This window comes from Nomascus leucogenys, chromosome 5 (genome assembly GCF_006542625.1).
Source record: "Nomascus leucogenys isolate Asia chromosome 5, Asia_NLE_v1, whole genome shotgun sequence".
NCBI lineage: Eukaryota > Metazoa > Chordata > Mammalia > Primates > Hylobatidae > Nomascus > Nomascus leucogenys.
This window is the reverse complement of record NC_044385.1, coordinates 121,185,225-121,208,566: the sequence shown is the minus strand read 5'-3', so window position 1 is coordinate 121,208,566 and position 23,342 is coordinate 121,185,225. Positions and strand designations below refer to the sequence as shown.

Sequence of the window (23,342 nt, the reverse complement as noted above, 5' to 3'; positions counted from 1 at the left end):
TGACATGGATCCCTCTATGATATGGAGACTGAAACTAAAGCAAACAGCAGAAGAAGGATTGGTACCATATGAAACATTTTTAGAGAAATAACAAAAAAAACAGACAGAAATTACAAGGTATTTCTGTGAAGTTACACTGAGTGTGCCTGCCTCTCCTGCCTCCCCTTCTACCTCCTCCACCTCTTCCACTTCTGCCACCTGAGACAGCAAGACCAAACGAACAACTCCTCTTCCTTAGCCTATGGAATGTGAAGACAATGAGGATGAAGACCTTTCTGATGACCCACTTCCACTTAATGAATAGTAAGGTATATTTTCTCTTATGATTTTCTTAACATTTTCTCTAGCTTCCTTTATTGTAAGAATACAGTATATAATACATACACAAAATATGTTAACTGTTTATGTTATCTCCAAGGCTTCCAGTCAACAGTAGGCTATTAGTAAAGTTTTTATTTTTTTTACTTTTTTTATTTTTTATTATTATACTTTAGGTTTTAGGGTACATGTGCACAATGTGCAGGTTTGTTACATATGTATCCATGTGCCATGTTGTTTTGCTGCACCCATTAACTCGTCATTTAGCATTAGATATATCTCCTAATGCTGTCCCTCCCCCCTCCCCCCACCCCACAACAGTCCCCGGAATGTGATGTTCCCCTTCCTGTGTCCATGAGTTCTCATTGTTCAATTCCCACCTATGAGTGAGAACATGCGGTGTTTGGTTTTTTGTCCTTGCGATAGTTTACTGAGAATGATGTTTTCCAGTTTCATCCATGTCCCTACAAAGGACATGAACTCATCATTTTTTATGGCTGCATAGTATTCCATGGTGTATATATGCCACATTTTCTTAATCCAGGCTATCATTGTTGGACATTTGGGTTGGTTCCAACTCTTTGCTATTGTGAATAGTGCCGCAATAAACATATGTGTGCATGTGTCTTTATAGCAGCATGATTTATAGTCCTTTGGGTATATACCCAGTAATGGGATGGCTGGGTCAAATGGTATTTCTAGTTCTAGATCCCTGAGGAATTGCCACACTGACTTCCACAATGGTTGAACTAGTTTACAGTCCCACCAACAGTGTAAAAGTGTTCCTATTTCTCCACATCCTCTCCAGCACCTGTTGTTTCCTGACTTTAATGATGGCCATTCTAACTGGTGTGAGATGGTATCTCATTGTGGTTTTGATTTGCATTTCTTTGATGGCCAATGATGAGCATTTCTTCATGTGTTTTTTGGCTGCATAAATGTCTTCTTTTGAGAAGTGTCTGTTCATGTTCTCGCCCACTTTTCGATGGGGTTGTTTTTTTCTTGTAAATTTGTTTGAGTTCATTGTAGATTCTGGATATTAGCCCTTTGTCAGACGAGTAGGTTGCAAAAATTTTCTCCCATTCTGTAGGTTGCCTATTCACTCTGATGGTAGTTTCTTTTGCTGTGCAGAAGCTCTTTAGTTTAATTAGATCCCATTTGTCAATTTTGGCTTTTGTTGCCATTGCTTTTGGTGTTTTAGACATGAAGTCCTTGCCCATGCCTATGTCCTGAATGGTATTGCCTAGGTTTTCTTGTAGGATTTTAATGGCTTTAGGTCTAACATTTAAGTCTTTAATCCATCTTGAATTAATTTTTGTATAAGGTGTAAGGAAGGGATCCAGTTTCAGCTTTCTACATATGGCTAGCCAGTTTTCCCAGCACCATTTATTAAATAGGGAATCCTTTCCCCATTTCTTGTTTTTATCAGGTTTGTCAAAGATCAGATAGTTGTAGATAAGCGGCATCATTTCTGAGGGCTCTGTTCTGTTCCATTGATCTATGTCTCTGTTGTGGTACCAGTACCATGCTGTTTTGGTTACTGTAGCCTTGTAGTATAGTTTGAAGTCAGGTAGCGTGATTGGATTGGATTGACTTGGCGATGCGGGCTCTTTTTTGGTTCCATATGAACTTTAAAGTAGCTTTTTTCCAATTCTGTGAAGAAAGTCATTGGTAGCTTGATGGGGATGGCATTGAATCTATAAATTACCTTGGGCAGTATGGCCATTTTCACGATATTGATTCTTCCAACCCATGAGCATGGAATGTTCTTCCATTTGTTTGTATCCTCTTTTATTTCATTGAGCAGTGGTTTGTAGTTCTCCTTGAAGAGGTCCTTCACATCCCTTGTAAGTTGGATTCCTAGGTATTTTATTCTCTTTGAAGCAATTGTGAATGGGAGTTGACTCATGATTTGGCTCTCTGTTTGTCTGTGATTGGTGTACAAGAATGCTTGTGATTTTTGTACATTGATTTTGTATCCTAAGACTTTGCTGGAGTTGCTTATCAGCTTAAGGAGGTTTTGGGCTGAGACAATGGGGTTTTCTAAATATACAATCTTGTCATCTGCAAACAGGGACAATTTGACTTCCTCTTTTCCTAATTGAATACCCTTTATTTCCTTCTCCTGCCTGATTGCTCTGGCCAGAACTTCTGGCACTATGTTGAATAGGAGTGGTGAGAGAGGGCATCCCTGTCTTGTGCCAGTTTTCAAAGGGAATGCTTCCAGTTTTTGCCTATTCAGTATGATATTGGCTGTGGGTTTGTCATAGATAGCTCTTATTATTTTGAGATATGTCCCATCAATACCTAATTTATTGAGAGTTTTTAGCATGAAGCATTGTTGAATTTTGTCAAAGGCCTTTTCTGCATATATTGAGATAATCATGTGGTTTTTTTCTTTGGTTCTGTTTATATGCTGGATTACATTTATTGATTTGCGTATGTTGAACCAGCCTTGAAGCCCACTTGATCATGGTGTATAAGCTTTTTGATGTGCTGCTGGATTCGGTTTGCCAGTATTTTATTGAGGATTTTTGCATCAATGTTCATCAAGGATATTGGTCTGAAATTCTCTTTTTTGGTTATGTCTCTGCCAGGCTTTGGTATCAGGACGATGCTGGCTTCATAAAATGTGTTAGGGAGGATTCCCTCTTTTTCTATCGATTGGAATAGTTTCAGAAGGAATGGTACCAGTTCCTCCTTGTACCTCTGGTAGAATTTGGCTGTGAATCCATCAGGTCCTGGACTCTTTTTGGTTGGTAAGCTATTGATTATTGCCACAATTTCAGAACCTGTTATTGGTCTATTCAGAGATTCAACTTCTTCCTGGTTTAGTCTTGGGAGGGTGTGTTTGTCGAGGAATTTATCCATTTCTTCTAGATTTTCTAGTTTATTTGCATAGAGGTGTTTGTAGTATTCTCTGATGGTAGATTGTATTTCTGTGGGATCAGTGGTGATATCCCCTTTTTCATTTTTTATTGCATCTATTTGATTCTTCTCTCTTTTCTTCTTTATTAGTCTTGCTAGCGGTCTATCAATTTTGTTGATCTTTTCAAAAAACCAGCTCCTGGATTCATGAATTTTTTGAAGGGTTTTTTGTGTCTCTATTTCCTTCAGTTCTGCTCCGATTTTAGTTGTTTCTAGCCTTCTGCTAGCTTTTGAATGTGTTTGCTCTTGCTTTTCTAGTTCTTTTAATTGTGATGTTAGGGTGTCAATTTTGGATCTTTCCTGCTTTCTCTTGTGGGCATTTAGTGCTATAAATTTCCCTCTACACACTGCTTTGAATGTGTCCCAGAGATTCTGGAATGTTGTGTGTTTGTTCTCATTGGTTTCAAAGAACATCTTTATTTCTGCCTTCATTTCATTATGTACCCAATAGTCATTCAGGAGCAGGTTGTTCAGTTTCCATGTAGTTGAGCGGTTTTGAGTGAGTTTCTTAATCCTGAGTTCTAGTTTGATTGCACTGTGGTCTGAGAGACAGTTTGTTATAATTTCTTTTCTTTTACATTTGCTGAGGAGAGCTTTACTTCCAACTATGTGGTCAATTTTGGAATAGGTGTGGTGTGGTGCTGAAAAAAATGTATATTCTGTTGATTTGGGGTGGAGAGTTCTATAAATGTCTATTAGGTCCACTTTGTGCAGAGCTGAGTTCAATTCCTGGATATCCTTGTTAACTTTCTGTCTCATTGATCTGTCTAATGTTGACAGTGGGGTGTTAAAATCTCCCATTATTATTGTGTGGGAGTTTAAGTCCCTTTGTAGGTCAATCAGGACTTGCTTTATGAATCTGGGTGCTCCTGTGTTGGTTACATATATATTTAGGATAGTTAGCTCTTCCTGTTGAATTGATCCCTTTACCATTATGTAATGGCCTTCTTTGTCTCTTTTGATCTTTGTTGGTTTAAAGTCTATTTTATCAGAGACTAGGATTGCAACCCCTGCCTTTTTTTGTTTTCCATTTGCTTGATAGATCTTCCTCCATCCCTTTATTTTGAGTCTGTGTGTGTCTCTGCATGTGAGATGGGTTTCCTGAATACAGCACAGTGATGGGTCCTGACTCCTTATCCAGTTTGCCCGTCTGTGTCTTTTAATTGGAGCATTTAGCCCATTTACATTTAAAGTTAATATTGTTATGTGTGAATCTGATCCTGTCATTATGATGTTAGTTGGTTATTTTGCTCGTTAGTTGATGCAGTTTCTTCCTAGCATCGATGGTCTTTACAATTTGTCATGTTTTTGCAGTGGCTGGTACCGGTTGTTCCTTTCCATGTTTAGTGCTTCCTTCAGGAGCTCTTTTAGGGCAGGCCTGGTGGTGACAAAATCACTCAGTGTTTGCTTGTTTGTAAAGTATTTTATTTCTCCTTCACTTATGAAGCTTAGTTTGGCTGGATATGAAATTCTGGGTTGAAAATTCTTTTCTTAAAGAATGTTGAATATTGGCCCCCACTCTCTTCTGGCTTGTAGAGTTTCTTCCGAGAGATCAGCTGTTAGTCTGATGGGCTTCCCTTTGTGGGTAACCCGACCTTTCTCTCTGGCTGCCCTTAACATTTTTTCCTTCATTTCAACTTTGGTGAATCTGACAATTATGTGTCTTGGAGTTTCTCTTCTCGAGGAGTATCTTTGTGGCGTTCTCTGTATTTCCTGAATCTGAATGTTGGCCTGCCTTGCTAGATTGGGGAAGTTCTCCTGGATAATATCTTGCAGAGTTTTTTCCAACTTGGTTCCATTCTCCCCATCATTTTCAGGTACACCAATCAGACATAGGTTTGGTCTTTTCACATAGTCACAAATTTCTTGGAGGCTTTGTTCATTTCTTTTTATTCTTTTTTCTCTAAACTTCCCTTCTCGCTTCATTTCATTCATTTCATCTTCCATCAACGATACCCTTTCTTCCAGTTGATCGCTTCTGCAATCTTCGCGTAGTTCTCGATACTTGGCTTTCAGCTCCATCAGCTCCTTTAAGCCCTTCTGTCCATTGGTTATTCTAGTTATCCATTCGTCTAATTTTTTTTCAAAGTTTTTAACTTCTTTGCTATTGTTTTGAATTTCCTCCCGTAGCTCGGAGTAGTTTGATCGTCTGAAGCCTTCTTCTCTCAACTCGTCAAAGTCATCCTCTGTCCAGCTTTGTTCGTTGCTGGTGAGGAACTGCATTCCTTTGGAGGAGGAGAGGTGCTCTGCTTTTTAGAGTTTCCAGTTTTTCTGCTCTGTTTTTCCCTATCTTTGTGGTTTTATCTACTTTTGGTCTTTGATGATAGTGATGTACAGATGGGTTTTTGGTGTGGATGTCCTTTCTGTTTGTTAGTTTTCCTTCTACCAGACAGGACCCTCAGCTGCAGGTCTGTTGGAGTTTACTAGAGGTCCACTCCAGACCCTGTTTGGCTGGGTGTCAGCAGCAGTGGCTGCAGAACAGCGGATTTTCGTGAGACCACAAATTCAGCTGTCGGATAGTTCCTCTGGAAGTTTTGTCTCAGAGGAGTACCCAGCCGAGTGAGGTGTCAGTCTGTCCCTACTGGGGGGTGCCTCCCAGTTAGGCTGCTTGGGGGTGAGGGACCCACTTTAGGAGGCAGTCTGTCCGATCTCAGGTCTCCAGCTGCATGCTGGGAGAACCACTACTCTTTTCAAAGCTGTCAGTCAGACAGGGACATTTAAGTCTGCAGAGGTTCCTGCTGAATTTTTGTTTGTCTGTGCCCTGCCCCCAGAGGTGGAGCCTACAGAGGCAGGCAGGCCTCCTTGAGCTGTGGTGGGCTCCACCCAGTTCGAGCTTCCTGGCTGCTTTGTTTACCTAAGCAAGCCTGGGCAATGGTGGGCGCCCCTCCCGCAGCCTCGCTGCCACCTTGCAGTTTGATCTCAGACTGCTGTGCTAGCAATCAGCAAGACTCCGTGGGCATAGGACCCTCCGAGCCAGGTGCAGGACACAATCTCCTGGTGTGCCATTTTCCAGGCCCGTTGGAAAAGCGCAGTATTAGGGTGGGACTGACCCGATTTTCCAGGTGCCGTCTGTTACCACTTTCTTTGACTAGGAAAGGGAACTCCCTGACCCCTTGCGCTTCCCAAGTGAGGTAATGCCTCACCCTGCTTCAGCTCGCATACAGTGCGCTTCACCAACTGTCCTGCACCCACTATTTGGCACTCCCTAGTGAGATGAACCCGGTACCTCAAACAGAAATGCAGAACTCACCCATCTTCTGTGTCGCTCAGGCTGGGAGCTGTAGACCAGAGCTGTTCCTATTTGGCCATCTTGGCTCTACCAGCTAGTAAAGTTTTTAAAGAGTCAAAAGTTATATGTGGATTTTCAACTGTGCAGGGGTTTAGTGTCCCTAACCCCCATGTTATTCAGGGGTCAACTGTATTGCCCAATCCAATTCACAGAGATTTCCATGTATGTTTTCTTCTAAGAGCTCTGTAGTTTTAGGTCTTAGATTTTTAAATCTATCTTTAATTTTTAAATATGGTATAAAGTAGGAGTCCAACTTCATTCTTTGGCATGTGGCTGTCTAGTTGTCCCAGCACAATTTGTTAGAGAGACTGTCATTTCCCTGTTGAATGGTCTGAACACCCTTGTCAGAATCATTTGATCATATATGCAAGGATTTATTTCTGGGCTCTCTATTCCTTTAGTCTATATGTCTCTTTTTATTCCAGTACCATAGTGTTTTAATTACTGTAGCTTTGTAGTAAGTTTTGAAATCAGTGAGTCCAATTTTTTTTCTTTTTAAGATTGTTTTGGCTATTAAGGTCCCTCAAGATTTCGTATGAATTTTAGGTTTTTCTATTTCTGCAAAAAGTGTCATTGGGGTTTTGATAGGGATTGCATCAGATATGTAGATCACTTTGAGTAGTACTGCCATCTGATGTTCTTTCTTCCTGACAACAAATATATAATGTTTTTCTAACACCAATTCTCCAATTCACTGGACACCAACTGGATCTCCAGTAATTCATTTCAACTCTGACATTAACTCCTGGAGTTAACCTTCAGACCCCACAGATTAAGGGCCCAGCCTGCAAGACTGCTCCATTTCAGATATCAACCATAAATCTGATGCCCAGGCTACCCATATTCCTGCCTGACCAGCTACAGTTCCTTAAGCTACAAAGTTGAGTTGCTGAATTGACATCTTTTTTCTTTTTTGATGTTAGTGTTTACAGCTATAAGTTTCCCTGATCACTTTTTTTATTGCATCCCATAAATTTGTCTCCTTGTGTGTTTAATGACTCATGTCTTTGTTTAGCCTTGGACTTTTTTTTTTTCCACTGTGTTGTTTTTTGTTTGTTTGTTTTAAATAATCTATCTCTTTCCCACTTATCTCTGTTCTGTCTGTCCAGGATTCTAACTAGTTGGATTTTTATACCTCTTGGTTCAATCCTATACCATTTTTATGTGTTTTTTCATTGCGGTTAAAAAAATCATGTAACAAGATTTGCTGTTTTAACCATTTTTAAGTTCAGTAATGTTAAGTATATTCACATTGTTTTGAAACAGATCTCCAGAAGTTTTTCGTATTGCAAATCTGAAACTCTGTACTCATTAACAGTTCCCCTTCCCCCTGTCTCCCTAGCCCCTGGCAAACATCATTCTACTCTATGAATTTGACTACTCTAGATACTTTATATAAATGGGATAATATAGTATTTATTTTTTTTGTGACTGGCTGATTTCACTCAGCATAATATTGTCAAGATTTATTCATGTTGTAACATGTGACAGAATTTCCTTCCCTTTTAAAAGACTGAATAAAATCCCATTGTATATGTATATTGCCACATTTTGTTTACCCATTCATCCATCGATGGACATTTGGTTTGCTTTCACCTTTTGGCTACTGTGAGTAATGCAGCTGTGGACATGTGTGTGTATATCTCTTTGAGACCCGGCTTTCCATTATTTTGGATATATATATCCAGAAATAGGATTGCCAAATCATATGAATATTTAAGGAACTTCTATTTTTCATAGCAGTTGCATTATTTTACACTCCTATCAACAGTGCAAAAGAGTTCCAATTTCTCCATATCCTCACCAACACTTCTTATTTTCTGGCTTTTTTTTTTATAGCAGTCATACTAATGGGTCTGAGGTAATAATTTCATTGTGGTTTTGTTATGCATTTCTCTAATGATTAGTGATATTGAGCATATTTTCTTATGTTTGCTGATTATTTGTATATCATCTTTGAAGAAATGTATATTCAAGTTCTTTGCCCATTTTTTAATCAGGTTATTTGATTTTTTGTTTTTGAGTTGCAGGGTTTCTTTATATATTGTGAATATTAATGGCTTATCAGATATGTGATTTGCAGATATTTTCTGTGATTTGCTAGGTTACCTTTCCACTCTGTTGATGGTGTCATTTGATACACAAAGGTTTTTAGGTTTAATATAATCCCATCTATCTATTTTTACTTTTGTTATATTTTTGGTGTCATATGTAAGAAGTCATTGCCATGTCAGTGTCATGAAGATTTTTCCCTATGTGTTCCTCAGTAGTTTTATAATTTCAGGTCTTATATTTAGGTTTTTAATCCATTTTTAGTTAATTTTCATATGTCATGTAAGATAGGAGTCCAGCTTTATTCTTTTGTGTGTAAATATCCAGTATGCCCAACTCCATTTATGAAGGAGACTGTTATTTTCCCACTGAGTATTCTTGGCATCCTTATCAAAGACGAATTGATCATATACACAAGAGTTTATTTCTGGGCTCTCTGTTCCATTGGGCTGTTTGTCTTTATGCCAGGACCATACTGTTTTCATTACTGAAGCTTTGTAATATGTTATAAAATCAGGAAATGTGAATCTGCCAACTTCATTCTTTTTCATAATGTTTTCAGTATCCCTTGTGATTCTGTATGAATTTCAGGATGAATTTTCCTGTTTCTATAAAAAGCATCATTGGGGTTTTTATAGGGATTTTGTTGAATCTGAATCTGTAGATTGCTTTGGGTAGTATAGACATCTTAATATTAAATTTCCAGCTCTTGAACATGGAATGTATTTCCATTTATTTGTGTCTTCTTTCATTTCTCTCAGCAGTTTTTGTTATTTTCAGTATACACATGTTTCACCTCCTAGATTAGGTTCATTCCTAATTATTTTGATCCTTTTGATGCTACTGTAAATAGAATTGTCTTCTTAGTCCTATAGATCTTTTGTACTTATATTTTCTTTTGTATATTTTTTCCTTTCATTTGTGTTCCGAAAAAATTCTTTGACATTATCTTCAATCTTTCTATTCATTTATTTTAGAAGGGTAATCACTTAATTTCTAACAGATCTTTCTTTTCCCTGCTTGCTTCTTTTTAATTTCATTTTGTTCGTTTTATAGTTTCACTGATTTTTTCTAATATCCCCTGAAATACCAATTAGAACTGTTTTGAATATTGCCTTAGTTCTTTTCAGTTCCTTTTTGTTTAAGCTGTTTTATGTATTCATCGTGGCCCTTTTTTCTTTTGTTACTGGTCTTCCTCAGAAACCTGGAGATCTTTGGCTGTTTGTATATATTTAAGAATGAAATATTAGATTGATCAATATAATAACTGGTGTGGGTTTCCTCTGCCAGGGTTTAAATGTGTTTCTCCAATAGGCTTCCCCAAATGGGAGGGTTAATTACTAACTAATCCACGGTGTACAACTGGCAGGCCTCCTTCTACGTGTATGGTCATGGAACAGATCAAAGCCCATCCTATACACCACCCCAAAAGCCCAAATGAGGGCGCTTTACTCAAGAGCAGACACTCATATAAAAATACCTCTTTTCGGCCGGGCACGGTGGCTCACACCTGTAATCCCAGCACTTTGGGAGGCCAAGGCGGGTGGATCACCTGAGGTCGGGAGTTCGAGACCAGCCTGACCAACATGGAGAAACCCCGTCTCTACTAAACATACAAAATTAGCCAGGCGTGGTGGTGCATGCCTGTAATCCCAGCTACTCGGGAGGCTGAGGCAGGAGAATTGCTTGAACCCGGGAGGCAGAGGTTGTGGTGAGCCAAGATATCATGCCATTACACTCCAATCTGGGCAACAAGAGTGAAACTTCATCTCCAAAAAAAAAAAAAAAAAAAAAAAACTCTTTCCCCCTCTCTCCCACCCTTTATTTCTCCCTCTTTGTCTCTCTCAGAATTGTTCAATTTTCTTTCAAGAATAGACTTCCACTTTTTATCTTAGAATAGATACCAGGCTGTTGGCTGGGCGCAGTGGCTTACGCCTGTAATCCCAGCACTTTGGGAGGCCGAGACAGGCAGATCATGAGGTCAGGAGATCGAGACCATCCTGGCTAACACGGTGAAACCCCGTCTCTCCTAAAAATACAAAAAAATTAGCTGGGCGTGGTGGCGGGCGCCTGTAGTCCCAGCTACTCGGGAGGCTGAGGCAGGAGAATGGCCTGAACCCGGAAGGCGGAGCTGGCCAGCCTGGGCGACTGAGTGAGACTCCGTCTCAAAAAAAAAAAAAAAAAAAAAAAAAAAGAAGAATAGCTAATACCAGGCTGTCAGTTTCTCTTTTGGATTCAGAAGAATGAGAGTGGGGTGGGGAGCTGACAGGCACAGACTTTCCACAGACGGTCCTTTACTTAATAGCTTCACTGTGTGACTCACTATCCACTGGTGTTTGTTAGTAGCCTCTCCCAGCCTCCTCCATCAGGAAAGCCAACTCATCGTTTCAGCTGTGTGTTCTGGGATGAAGTTGTTTCATGCAGTCTATCCCTGTTTCCCATTTCTTGAAATCCATTGATAACTTCGCCCCAACAAGTGTCTTGTAACCACTTCCCTCATTCTCATTATTGTTTTTCCTTTTTATATTTATTATCTTTCCAGTAGAATTTAGTGAAGAAACATAGTCTGCCATCTTGTATTGTGGAACAGTGTGCATTTAAATTGTATTTTAATTAATTTCTGCCTGAAAATATTGAGTTCTCAGTGATTTACATCAGTTGGTATGTGACAGCTCAGTGATGCAGAAGAGACCATTTTGCTCTCTCAGAATCTCATCAGAATTGTGCTTGCATTTATGTGGTACTTATGTCTATGTCAGAGTGCTGTGTGTCCTCCCATCTTAGATGACAACTATATATTAATATGTCCTCTGCTTTCTGTTGTTCCATTACATTAAGGGTAGAATACTATATTCACAGTGAATAATCTATTAGTCTTCTTCAAGACCTCTTATCTGCCAGGCAGGATGCTAGATCCTAAAGATAACAAAGATAAGTAAGTTATGTTCCTTGTCCTCATAGACTCATGGGAGCTCACATTCTAGGTGGGTAGAAAGACCAGTAGTTATGAGACAATATAATAGACATCACAGTGTACAAAGAGCTATTCTTGTGTTGCATAATGAAGCATATAGGTACTGAACTAGCAAATAAAGGATCCTCAGTCAGTACCGGTGCTTCCTCATCATACATAAGTAATATTTAAGATAATTTTATGTTTAAGATGCCAGGAGCTAAATAAACTTTTCTCCCCTACAGTTTTGACACATGATGAACTCTAGCACTGGTTTACATGAGAAGGAAGGCGCAAGCATGACAGGAAGCCTGCTGCCTGCTGGGGAAGTGTGGAGCCCCTGCTGAGACTCAGTTGGAAGTCTCATTAAGATCAGTGACATATTCTTTAATTTTAAAAAATTGTAATTATTTAAAACAGGTATTTAATGTATTGAATGAGTTTAAGTTATATAATAAATGACCATTGAGTATTTAAAACCTGATTGTTCCTTTTTCCTGATCACCAGTTAAAGTTTGACATTTTGCCAGAAAGCCCAGGTACCGGACTAGCTGGTGTTTATCAAACTGTAGCCTTTTGTATCTAGTTTTATGTGTATCCACATTTCCTTATTCACAAAATGCATTTAAAATTACAGAAGTGCATTTAGGCTGGGTGCAGTGGCTACACCTGTAATCCCAGCACTTTAGGAGGCCAAGACAGGTGGATCACCTGAGTTCAGGAGTTCAAGACCAGCCTGGCCAACATGGCAGAACCCCGTCTCTACGAAAAATACAAAAAATTAGCTGGGCGTGGTGGTGGGCACCTGTAATCCCAGCTACTTGGGAGCCTGAGACAGGAGAATTGTTTGAACCCAGGAGGCGGGCGTTTCAGTGAGCCAATATTGCGCCCACTGCACTCAAGCCTGGGCGACAGAGTAAGAGTGTCTCAAAAAATAATAATAAAATTACAGAAATGCATTTAAAATTACAAAAACCTATTTTGTATTTTTCCCTCTGAGACAACAATAATTAATAATTAAGCCCATTTATTCCTTAACTATTGTTTTAAAATGGAAGTAATATTGTTGCATGATAGTCATTTATCTTAAACAATGTTTTAATCTTATGCGGTATTTGGATTTTTTAATGTTCCTAATTTTATGTCATAAAAAGCATTTATGGGCATGTGGGATATATGTGTACTCTCTTTTTAAGAGGACTAGGTACTTTTATGGGAACTAAGTTGAGGATGTAACCAGTTTGTTTTTCTGATGTGTATTAATAATAGATGAATAATAGTAAATGTTTAAAAACTATCCAACTATTCTAAAATCATAGATAATGGGACTGGAAGAGAACTCAGTGCCATTTGGACCTCATCCTGTGGAGAGTCTGATTCATTAGGTCTAAAGTAAGCTTGGTAAATCATGATTGTTTAAAAAGCTCTCCAGATGATTCTGTAATTAGACAAGTTTGAGAAGCATTTAATAGAATTGGGCCCCAGCCAGTGTGCCAGCCCCTCTTCTAAGGCCCTGCCTGTAAAGCTGAGCATCAGGCCATCTTGGAAATTCCGGGACAACAGGGAACTCTCCACCTCTAGAGACAGGCTGGTCCGTCTTTGGACAGCTCTGTACACACAGTTCCATCATGAGCCGAAGCTCACTCCTGTGAGCTGTTTAGAACAAGACTAATCCTTCTGTGTTTGACAGAACAGCCCAGAGTTAAAATACTACTCCTCTCATCAGCTGCATTTATTCCTAATAAGAGCGCCTGCCTCTCCCTCTCACAGTCATCCTACCTTTGTTACTTGTTCGTGTTTGTCTATGTTAAAATGGAGTGCACCATTTATGGCCTGCTCTGGTGGAACTAGGTTATTCCTGTGAGTTCAGAGTATCCTATAGGGTACACTCAGAGGCTGGAGCAGTAAGTGGTCCTGGGGCGGCCAACATCATGGTGCTCTCCGGCTCACTCTTGGGAGTCAGCTGAAGCTGGGGCTTGGTGAGAGGTGAGACTCTGTAAGGTTCTAGGTCAGGCCAGATGCTCCACCCAGCTACCCAGAGGTCTGCTGCGGTGGCTGGGGCACAAACCTCAACTATAAGATGGTACTTTGTTTTCCTTTGTTACCAGCCTGTCTTCACTTCTGTGAGAATCTTATAGAAAGGATGATCAGCTGGGCAGAGACACCGGATTCCTACTTTTATTACCTACAATGGCCTTCTCTAGTATTCTAGATCCCATATTTTCATGGAGTATTAAGCTAAAATTACAGAACAATGTAAAGACAGTCTTGATGCCCCCCCTCCCTGTTTGTATCTTGTGATCTGAGTGGCCAATTTACATGTTTCATTTCCAGGTGAGTGACACCTTATACCAGAAAATCCAGATTTATAAATAAGGTATTTCTTTACAATGAGATGTTTTAATTAAATGGCTTGTTTTAAAAATGCTGTTATGTCAAGAGCTCTCATGCATACAGTCTGCTGTGCCATACAAAAATGTACCCTCCTCAGGGACACATTACATAACTGAACCATAGGTCTTGCTTATTTGCTAACACTTGGAGAGAAAGCCATTCAGTTCCTTGTCCTGGAGATGCTGAACAAATATAATCCAACGGCTTTCATGGTATATTCAGGATCCTAAATTCTAGTTCTTGGCTGCAGGCCCTATGTCAAGTTTTAACAAAAATCAAATCCTGGAAGTAGTGGAGGTCAGTGGGATGTGGGGGAACTAGTTTCTAACTATGAGAAGTGATAAATGTCTTCTCTTTCTGCCTTCTTAGAAAAAGTGTCAGAACAGTGTATCTAAACTAAGAATGCGAAGCATTTGTGTTTGACCCACAGTGATGTGTGAGCTTTATGTAGAAAGTAGACCCAGAATCTGAGCATTAAGACAATCCAAAGTTGGCATACCACCTCCAACGCTTAGGTCCAAAAGGTTGTATTTGGGAAATGCCTGTCATTTGGCTCCAGTTACCTCAAGCTCCTAGAGAACAACATAGCTCCTAGAAGGATAGCATCAAATACTTCTAAAGGCACCTCAAGCCATGTCAGACTGGGGTTATAAAATCAGGCTTTTAATATTAAACATGTAGTCTGACACAAGTGGGACCTGCCCACAGAACTGCTTGTTGCTGTGTGCCAGGTCCTGACTCCAGCACCTGAGAAGCAACCAGACAACAAATTGCCACTGCCCAGAAGAGGCTCCAGGGACCCAACAGAATACTTACAGGGGCAGGAGGTACAGGGCAAGTCAGATGAACACGTGGATCATGTGTCTCAGATCCATAGTTAGAGATGAAGTAAAAGGTGCTGATGGGCCCATGCTCAAACCGACAAGCAGAAGTTAAGACCCAGCCATTGTCTTGCCCACTTCTGTTACTTCATAGACTGATGGGGCTCCACTCACTTCCAAAGAACCAGTTGATTGGTTAAAATCTCACCTTTGGTGGCAAAGTGAGGAAGAGGAAACATGATGGTCCAGGGCTTTGATGGCCAAAATTACAGCTAACTTTGTAAGTTAGAGGGGCTCGGTCAGGTGTGTAAGCCCATCCTAGAACCACTCTTTTTTAAAAGTCTTCAAGTGTTATGGTAATGTGACAGCTGTTCCCCATTTTCTATTTGTTAACCCCATTTACCAAATACAAACTTCTATCTTCTGAGAAATTCCAAGGTAAGGCCTCTTGACTTAGAACTAGTAACACCTCTGTTGTAAAGATCTCTGATTTGGAAAATAATCTTCTCCTCTACAGTTAATAATTACTTGAAGTGAAGAAGTTTACTTCAATCATGTGGATCTGCTCAACTGTGTAAGTTCGTATCCTACCCTGATGTGATTTTACTTTAAACACGAAAGGTTTTATTAGAATTGAAGAAAAATTATTCAGATTTTAAAGATGGGCTTCAAACCATTATTTGAATGACAGGGGCTCCAGATCAACCTTATGTTTAATTTAAAATTTTCGGGAAAAGGAGAGGAGGAATAATTATGGTACTACCTTTAGTGGGTAAAACGAATGTTGAAATAAATAGAACTAATCCTGTAGTAGTGTCTAGTCTAGAGCATCAGATTGAAACTACTTTCCATACAGATGTCCTGCTACAGACCTCTGCCGTGTTTGTCTTCCTCACGCTGGTACGTAGCTTTTCCTTTGTTTCCCCACGGTCTGCTTCCACCAGAAACGATTTCTAAAAAGTTTCATCTAAATACGGCCAGTAATATAGTAGGTCTCTCTGCCCTGAACAGATTGAACAAATATTTCAACAATTTAACAAATAATTTAAGTACCTACTGTGTGCCAAGCTGGTTACTAGACAGTATAAATGACAGACATTAATATCCAAATGAAAATGTTGTGAAGGGCAAGTCAAGACAGACCTAACAAGTAACGTTTTAGGATGAAACCTGAAGTAAAGGTTAGTGCTAGCCAGGCAAGAAAGAATAGTATGGAAGGAGTTTTGTTCGTTTGAGGACTGAAAGAAGGCCCATGAGGTTGGAGCCTGGGTGACGGGGCAAGTGAGTTTATGAACCATGTGAAGAACTTTTGTGATTTGATCCTCAAGTGCAGTGAAGGACTAACATCCATTCATATAAATCCTAAACTGCTCGGTGAATATTTTTATGCCTGCATTGTTTCCTAATACTTATTCATAACAGCAGTACCAACTTTTTGGACAAAAGCTCTAGATTTGCTAATGCTGCTTTTTTTCATTGTACAGTGTCTATAATGAATTTCCTCTGATCTGAGGCCCTGTCCTACAAGGAGAGCCCTCCCCTCATTCCACAATTGCTTAATGTTTATGCATTCAGTAGGAGGAATAGATGCTATTTTGTTTGCACAAACATTAACCATAGAATGAAGTCTTTCCACTGTAACTTGAGATAACAAAGCCACAAACATGGCAGGAAACAAAATAGTGCAATGAGTGGTATATATGAAGTGACAGGGTATTTAAAATCTCCTAAGAAAACTTGACACAGTGAAATGTATATAATTTGTTAAAAGAATTATCCTTTCTTTTTCTTTTTGAGATGGAGTCTCACTGTTGCCCAGGCTGGAGTGCAGTGGCACAATCTTGGCTCACTGCAACCTCCACCTCCCAAGTTCAAGCGATTCTCCTGCCTCAGCCTCCCAAGTAGCTGAGACTACAGGCGCCTGCCACCACGTCCGGCTAATTTTTTGTATTTTTAGTAGAGACAGAGTTTCACCATGTTGGCCAGGCTGGTCTTGAACTCCTGACCTCAGGTGATCTGCCCAACTTGGCCTCCCAAAGTTCTGGGATCACAGGTGTTAGCCACCATGCCCGGCCCAAGATTCATCCTTTTAACAGATACTTGAGAGAATTTTTCCTTCTTATACTGGTTTCCCTAACTAGTTACTTGTTGTAATTTTGCTCCTAAGTATGAAGATGCTTTATCTCTAAATTATCCTTTTAACAGATACTTTAGAGATAAAGCATCTTCATACTTAGGAGCAAAACTACATGTAGTTCAGAAAAACAGTGTAAGAAGGAAAAATTCTTTTTAACCATACCTACAAATGGCACACTGTACTCAAAGATATACCTATACAAATCTCCTGTAATAACAAGGAAGTATATAAATACCAAGATGACTTAGAGCAGTTGAAATCCACTCAGAAATGCTGCAAGCAGTGGTTACTCCCTTATGCTTTTTAAATATGTTCAATTCTGGTCTCCTCAGACCTTGGCACTAATGTTCCCAGTGGCCCTTCCAAGCCACAGCGGCCCAGTCCCTGGGAGTTCTGTCAGAGGGATGCTTTTCCCAGTGGACTGAGTTGATCAGGAAAAACAGACCTGAGTGAAGGCTGGAAATGTGTTCAAAATAGACATGCAAGCTGAGTTGTCTCCTGTATGCTTCATGAGAAACAGAATCCTAGTATAAGGCAATAAATTAATATGCATATTAAGCTCCTGTTTATCATAGAAGCATTCCCAAAGGATCTGCTCAGCATAAAAGGGTTTGCAGAGTTCAGGGTCTCTGAGGTGTGAACTCTAAGCTGGCATTAAGATTAAAATATTTTTTTAAAGATCATGAAGCACTGATTTGGGCCTGGGGGTAGGGAGGGAGCGGGTTTGGTGCCTGCTCAGTGAGAGCTCCTGAGGCTCTGGGAAGAGGACCTGGACCTCCCTTCTTCTTGCAGTTTCCCTACAGCCCTCATGCCTGCTCCACGTGTTCATGCTGTTTATCTTCAGACTCAGGCTGGCTGCTCATATACTGCCACAATGTCATGAGGATTAAGAATTTGGAAGCTTTGGCCGGGTGTAATGGCTCATGCCTGTAATCCCAGCACTTTGGGAGGTCGAGGCAGGTGGATCACGAGGTCAGGAATTCAAGACCAGCCTGGCCAAGGTGGTGGAACACCATCTCTACTAAAAATACAAAAAAATTAGCCAGGCGTGGTGGTGGGCACCTATAATCCCAGCTACTCAGGAGGCTGTGGCAGAGAATTGTTTGAACCAGGGAGACAGAGGTTGCAGTGAGCTGAGATCATGCCACTGCACTCCAGCCTGGACAACAGAGCAAGACTCTGTCTCAAAAAAAAAAAAATTTGGAAGCTTTGAGCTTTCTGGAAAAGTTCTATATACATTTACATATTGTAGCTCTCCTTGGATCTTAAGATAAGCAGAATACATTAACTGAGAAGACAGTTCCTTCTGTTTGTAGCTGGAAATTTGAGATAGGCTATAGTGTCCTCCCTCCAAACTTAGGACCTTAACAGAAATGTACAAATGGGGTATAAAAGAGAAAATCTTCAGACAAAGCCAATTTAAGTGTTACATTTTAATAGTACTGAGATGGAAGACTTGTCCACTTTTTAAGTCCTTAGTTGTCCTAGGACTTTTGAGGGTTAAGAGATTTTAGCCCTTTCTGCTTTGTGTGTTCTGACCTTCCCTGTCAACTTGTGTAAAGGAAGAGCCCTTTTGTCACCTCACCTCAGTCACTGGTTTTGCGTGAAGCAAAGTTGGAAATAGACTTTTCCTAAGATGGACTTTCTTAGAATTTTATATTCAAGGACAAAAAATGAATCAAAAGCAAGGAAATACTGATATGACCATAAATATTTTTATTAAATGTGAAAATACACGGGCATAAAAATAGTACCCATATTTGTAGACATGTCTGAGACCCATTTCAAATATTAGCTTCCTTTTTTATTAAAACACTACATTGAGATGGATTAAGTTACTTAGTCTTTTCTCATTCAAAACAAACTAAAACCGCACGGTAAGAGTAATATTTTCACAAACATCTCCAATGTTTACCTTCTCCTTGCTCAGCTTTCCACTGCAGGGTAAGTGTTTCAGCCACAGACAAGCGCAACAAAACCAGTTACTATACACAAAGCCACGCAGTGGCTAATTTTACTCTTAAATCATTCAGCAAATGAGATCATCTGTAAACAAAAAAAAAAACCCCAAATAATCCCACCTCTTAACGTCATTTGAAATTACAGGATAAACTGCCACTAACAAAAAAGGAACGATCTGATTTAGAAAAAGGATATTAGTTGTTGACAAATTAACGTTTGCCTTCTTCCTTCCTTTATAAATTTGGAAAAGTCAACTACATTCAACAAAGTTGCATGAACTTTTCTAGGTGATACCATTGCTGTGTGCTCAGTGAAAACTTTGCAATGCCCATCACCAGGGCCCTGTGTCTGTAACCTCACCAGGGAGCCATTTTATGTAGTTTTTTCATGGTAAATGTCAAAGACAACTTCTGACCCATTTAAAGGTGAAATTTTTCATCATCCATTGTGAGTAGAAAATCGTTATCAATTTCAAATTGTGGTTTTATTGGCTACCTTTTTTACCCAGTTATGTTTTCTCTTAAACTGTGGGTAGTTTTAAAATTCCATTATCAGGGCAACAAAAATTTGTTTTCATACCAATACTTTAAAAAAGATTTTTAATACTGACTAAAGAGAAAGGCATTGTAGAAGTAGTAGTATGTTACATCCGATTCACATTAGTAAATGTCAAGATTTTTTTCAAGTTTTCATCTATTCATGGTAAGAAAGCACAAACTTTCAGAATTGAGGAAGGAATTAAATTTCGTCTCCCGTTTTGGAACCTTTTCACAATGCCTCTAGACTGATGTGTCTAATACTTCCTGCTGGGCAAAATATCCACAAAGTACAGACCACTGATAACTCCACCCATGGAGCTCACCAAAAAGCAAAGAAGAGCAGAATACAACAGAGCTATGGCTAGGGTACCCCTCTCTGATTTCACTTTTCCTGAAAGAGCCATAAAGGTTACCTGATGGCCAGGCGCAGTGGCTCATGCCTATAATCCCAGCACTCTGGAAGGCCAAGGCGGGCAGATCACAAGGTCAGGAGATCAAGACCATCCTGGGTAACACAGTGAAACCCCATTTCTACTAAAAACACAAAAATTATCCAGGCATGGTGGTGTGCACCTATAGTCCCAGCTACTTGGAGGCTGAGGCAGGAGAATCACTTGAACCCAAGAGGTGTCCCTGCACTCCAGCCTGGGCAACAGAGCAAGACTGTCTCAAAAAAAAAAAAAAAAAAAAAAAAAAAAAAGGTTACCTGGCACCTGCAGTCCCCAAGGGAAAATGAAAGTTGTATGGTTTTACAGTGGATAATGCTACCCTACAGTGAGACAGGCAGGGGGAATGACTATCTCTTTACACATCCAGGCTGCTTCTCAGTCACACGTTAGGGGAAGCAGGGAGTGACTGTCTTTTCGTTTGGGTGGACACCAGAAAACTGCCGACGGCCATCAAGGCTGAAATTCAACGGTAACTTTCTTCATGAATCAGCGAAACAACAGATTGCAGAGAATTCATTTCCCTCCATGGCACTGCCATGTGGCACCAGAGCTGCTTTTCTCTCTTCACAGAAAACAGGCAAGTAACTCTGCACGTCAGTTAAGATGACTAAGTTAAATCCATGATAAGAATTTAGGAACTGAAACTATGGTTGTTACAAGCGGAAAAAAAATGAAAATGCAAACGAGCCTCTGGGCAGCAGGTGGGAGGTGGCCAGGCCCCGGACACATCTCCGGTGCAGCCCTTGACTCCTTGCTGTTGGCAACTGTCGTGCTCTCCAAGTGGAAGGGCAAGTGATTTGATACTTCCTTTTTTTCTGATTCTATGTGAAAATTATTTTCAAAGTAGGTAAAAGCCATCACTAGGCTTTTTCAAAGAGGTCACAGTGACATCATATACAAAAGGAACCAGATTGAAAAAGATATTGCTGACATAGCCAGTAGTGAGATTACTAAAGAATAAACAGAAATGCCTTGGAAATTATTTTTACACTGGCTTGAATTGAAACATTAAAGCAAAATGAAAGCTGCAAGGTGTTCACTAGCTTTTCAAATGCGTTGTCAAGTTTATTGGTAAGAAGTAGACTCCTAAATAGCGCAGAAAGCACCTAAGTGTTCTGCTCAATTCAACTATGTGATTTTTGTCTCTCAGTTAAAAATTTGTCCACATATGTTTCAGGATATGACTACAGACAAAAACAATTGTGCTTTGCTGTTATGGATGTCCGTGGTCAGGATGCCTCCCACAGTGAATTAAAATGCTTGATTTCATTAAGAAAAAAAAAATTAGACCCTTTAATGGTTAAAACACTTCAAAATGCTTTGAGGCAGAAACCAAACCTTTCTAGAATAAAGGTAGCAATTCCTATCTAAAGTAATTCCTTCAGCTTTCAAATGCAGCATCAAGAGTTCCATAAATATTCAATATTCTTGATTAACATTTTTTAGAGAAAAAGCATTCAGTATACAAAGACTGAATAGTTCGCTTCTTAAATGGTATCTTCTTAAAAGGTAAGAAGAACATATCTCAAGAGGAGATGCCATCTTATTAAATGAAACAACAGTGGAAATACAGCCAGACCTGACTAAACTTGCCTGTATTTTCTTGTAGGCAGGAGAACATTAGAGGCATCAAGATCTGGTAGAAGGGCAGGTCTGCTGTTTAACACATACCAGCAGACAGGTCCCACGTGGGAGGCACCACAGACCTTTAAGATAGGGTGAAGCCTTGATTGATAGAAGGAGAAACAGAAGCTGCCCACTGTCTTTACTTAAAAGTGGGAAACATGGCATTCTGTATTTATTTATGTTGACTGCACAACTTTATGTTTCTTAAGCCAAGACTTGTTACATGAAATTCCCTATAAAAACTCAGAACTTCAGTTGTTTAAAAAGTATTTCAGTCTGCACTTCAGCAATATTATTTTAAATACCACCACTATTTTATCTGAACCTATTTTACCTATAACTTTTAATTTGTTGTGTTTAATATTAAAAGGGTCCATAGGAATTTATAGATTCAAGTTTCAGTATTCTTCAGGTACTGAACCAAAAAAATGTACATTTAACATTTATCCAAAGACTAAGCCTGGATATATTATTATTTGGTGGCAGGGTTCCTAAAAGATGGTCTCTTGCTCCTCCTTCAGTGACAGCCATGTTGACAGACCACAGAGGTGTAAACACATGCACACTAAAGATTTCACAGCTACTCACAAGTGACAAGACTGACCACATCGAAGCACAGTTGTCCCTAAGAACATACAGCTCAAAAATGTTCATGTTCTCTTTAAGAATACAGAAGCATAACCATTCTCATGAAGATTACAGCTCCTTCTTACACTTGTAGGCACTGACTTACTCTGCAAGGCTGTGAAGAGAAGAATCTCAGCTCCAGTGTAGAAAAATACAGAATACGTGAGCACGTCCACAGGTGAGCCTGCCTCAGACCACTTCCCTCCAGACAGCATAAAGCAGATGCAGGCTGCTCTGTCAGAAATAGAACCATTCCTTGCCTCCCTGCCGTTGCAAACCCATTAACCATAAATCTAACAGGGATAAGAACAGATTTTTTCCTATTAAAGCAACTCTTTGGTCATGGACAAACTGAAAGATTTGAAACTTTTTTTCATTAGGGTCCTGGAACAAGATTTCTTTGTTTTTAATCTTTAAAAAAATTAAGGAAGAAGAGCAGAAAAACAGTTGTTTTAATTGAAGTGGAATTTAAATCTAAATGGTCCGCCTGAGCTGAAGGGATTGAACCCTTGCCATGAGTTCCAGCTTCTGTGGAAAGGGTTGCCGCCGCCTCCTTGCTGGCTCTCTGCATCCAAGGGATCTTCTCCGTCGTCAAACTTCTTTCTCATTTCTAGAAAGAAATCAGAAAATTAAGAACCAGATAATATCTAAGGTATAGGGGGCAGAGGGAATGTTTTCTTTGGGCAGAGGAGGGTGGGTGGGCTTGAGGAGCTACTTACTTTTCAGTTATCAAGAGTTGTGCCTGACATTCAAATCCAGGCTCTCCCATTCCCACCCTGAAGAAACAGACTAGAGAAATTTGCCACAAGGAGGGTGAGGTTCAGGGTTGAAAATAGGTATTTATTGAGATTCAGGCCCCTAAATCTCACTCCAGAAGAAGCTACCCAAGCTTGATAACTACCCAATGAAATTATTTGGAAAAAAATAATTCAAGAGAAAGAAACTTCCAAAAGTCTACAATTCTAATGAAACAGCCAGCTCACCACCCTAATCCCCAAAATAAAGTCTGTAAGGCAATGACCTCATCAAGCATCTAATGAGCATTCTAGCACTAAGGCTCCTCAGACATGAGGGGAGAGGGGCCTCCATAACATACAACTCCAGGAGGCTCACCTCTCCTTCCCATGCAATTGGTGCCCCCACAGCGGGGCCTCTGAGCCCTGAACAGAGAGAGACCAATGCAGAGACATGGGAGAAGGCAATAGAGAGGAATATTGCAGGGATAGGAAGAAAGAGCTCATGTCCTC

The 23,342-nt window shown here is 39.9% G+C and overlaps 2 protein-coding genes across 3 annotated transcripts in view; one reads left to right on the top strand and one right to left on the bottom strand.

Moving 5' to 3' along the window:
- Positions 1-12,019, top strand: part of LOC100592830 (UDP-glucose:glycoprotein glucosyltransferase 2) — a 254,403-nt gene extending 242,384 nt beyond the window's left edge. Inside the window, exon 39 of the mRNA XM_030813564.1 lies at positions 11,786-12,019. Coding sequence (XP_030669424.1) covers positions 11,786-11,808 — 23 coding nt within the window. The 3' untranslated portion in view covers positions 11,809-12,019. The remainder of the gene's footprint in view (positions 1-11,785) is intronic.
- Positions 12,020-18,585: 6,566 nt separating this feature from the next.
- Positions 18,586-23,342, bottom strand: part of DNAJC3 (DnaJ heat shock protein family (Hsp40) member C3) — a 109,209-nt gene continuing 104,452 nt past the window's right edge. For both annotated transcript variants that reach the window (XM_003257394.4, XM_030813563.1), the window contains exon 12: positions 18,586-22,705. In XM_003257394.4, the coding sequence (XP_003257442.1) occupies positions 22,548-22,705 (158 nt within the window). In that variant the 3' untranslated portion in view covers positions 18,586-22,547. The remainder of the gene's footprint in view (positions 22,706-23,342) is intronic.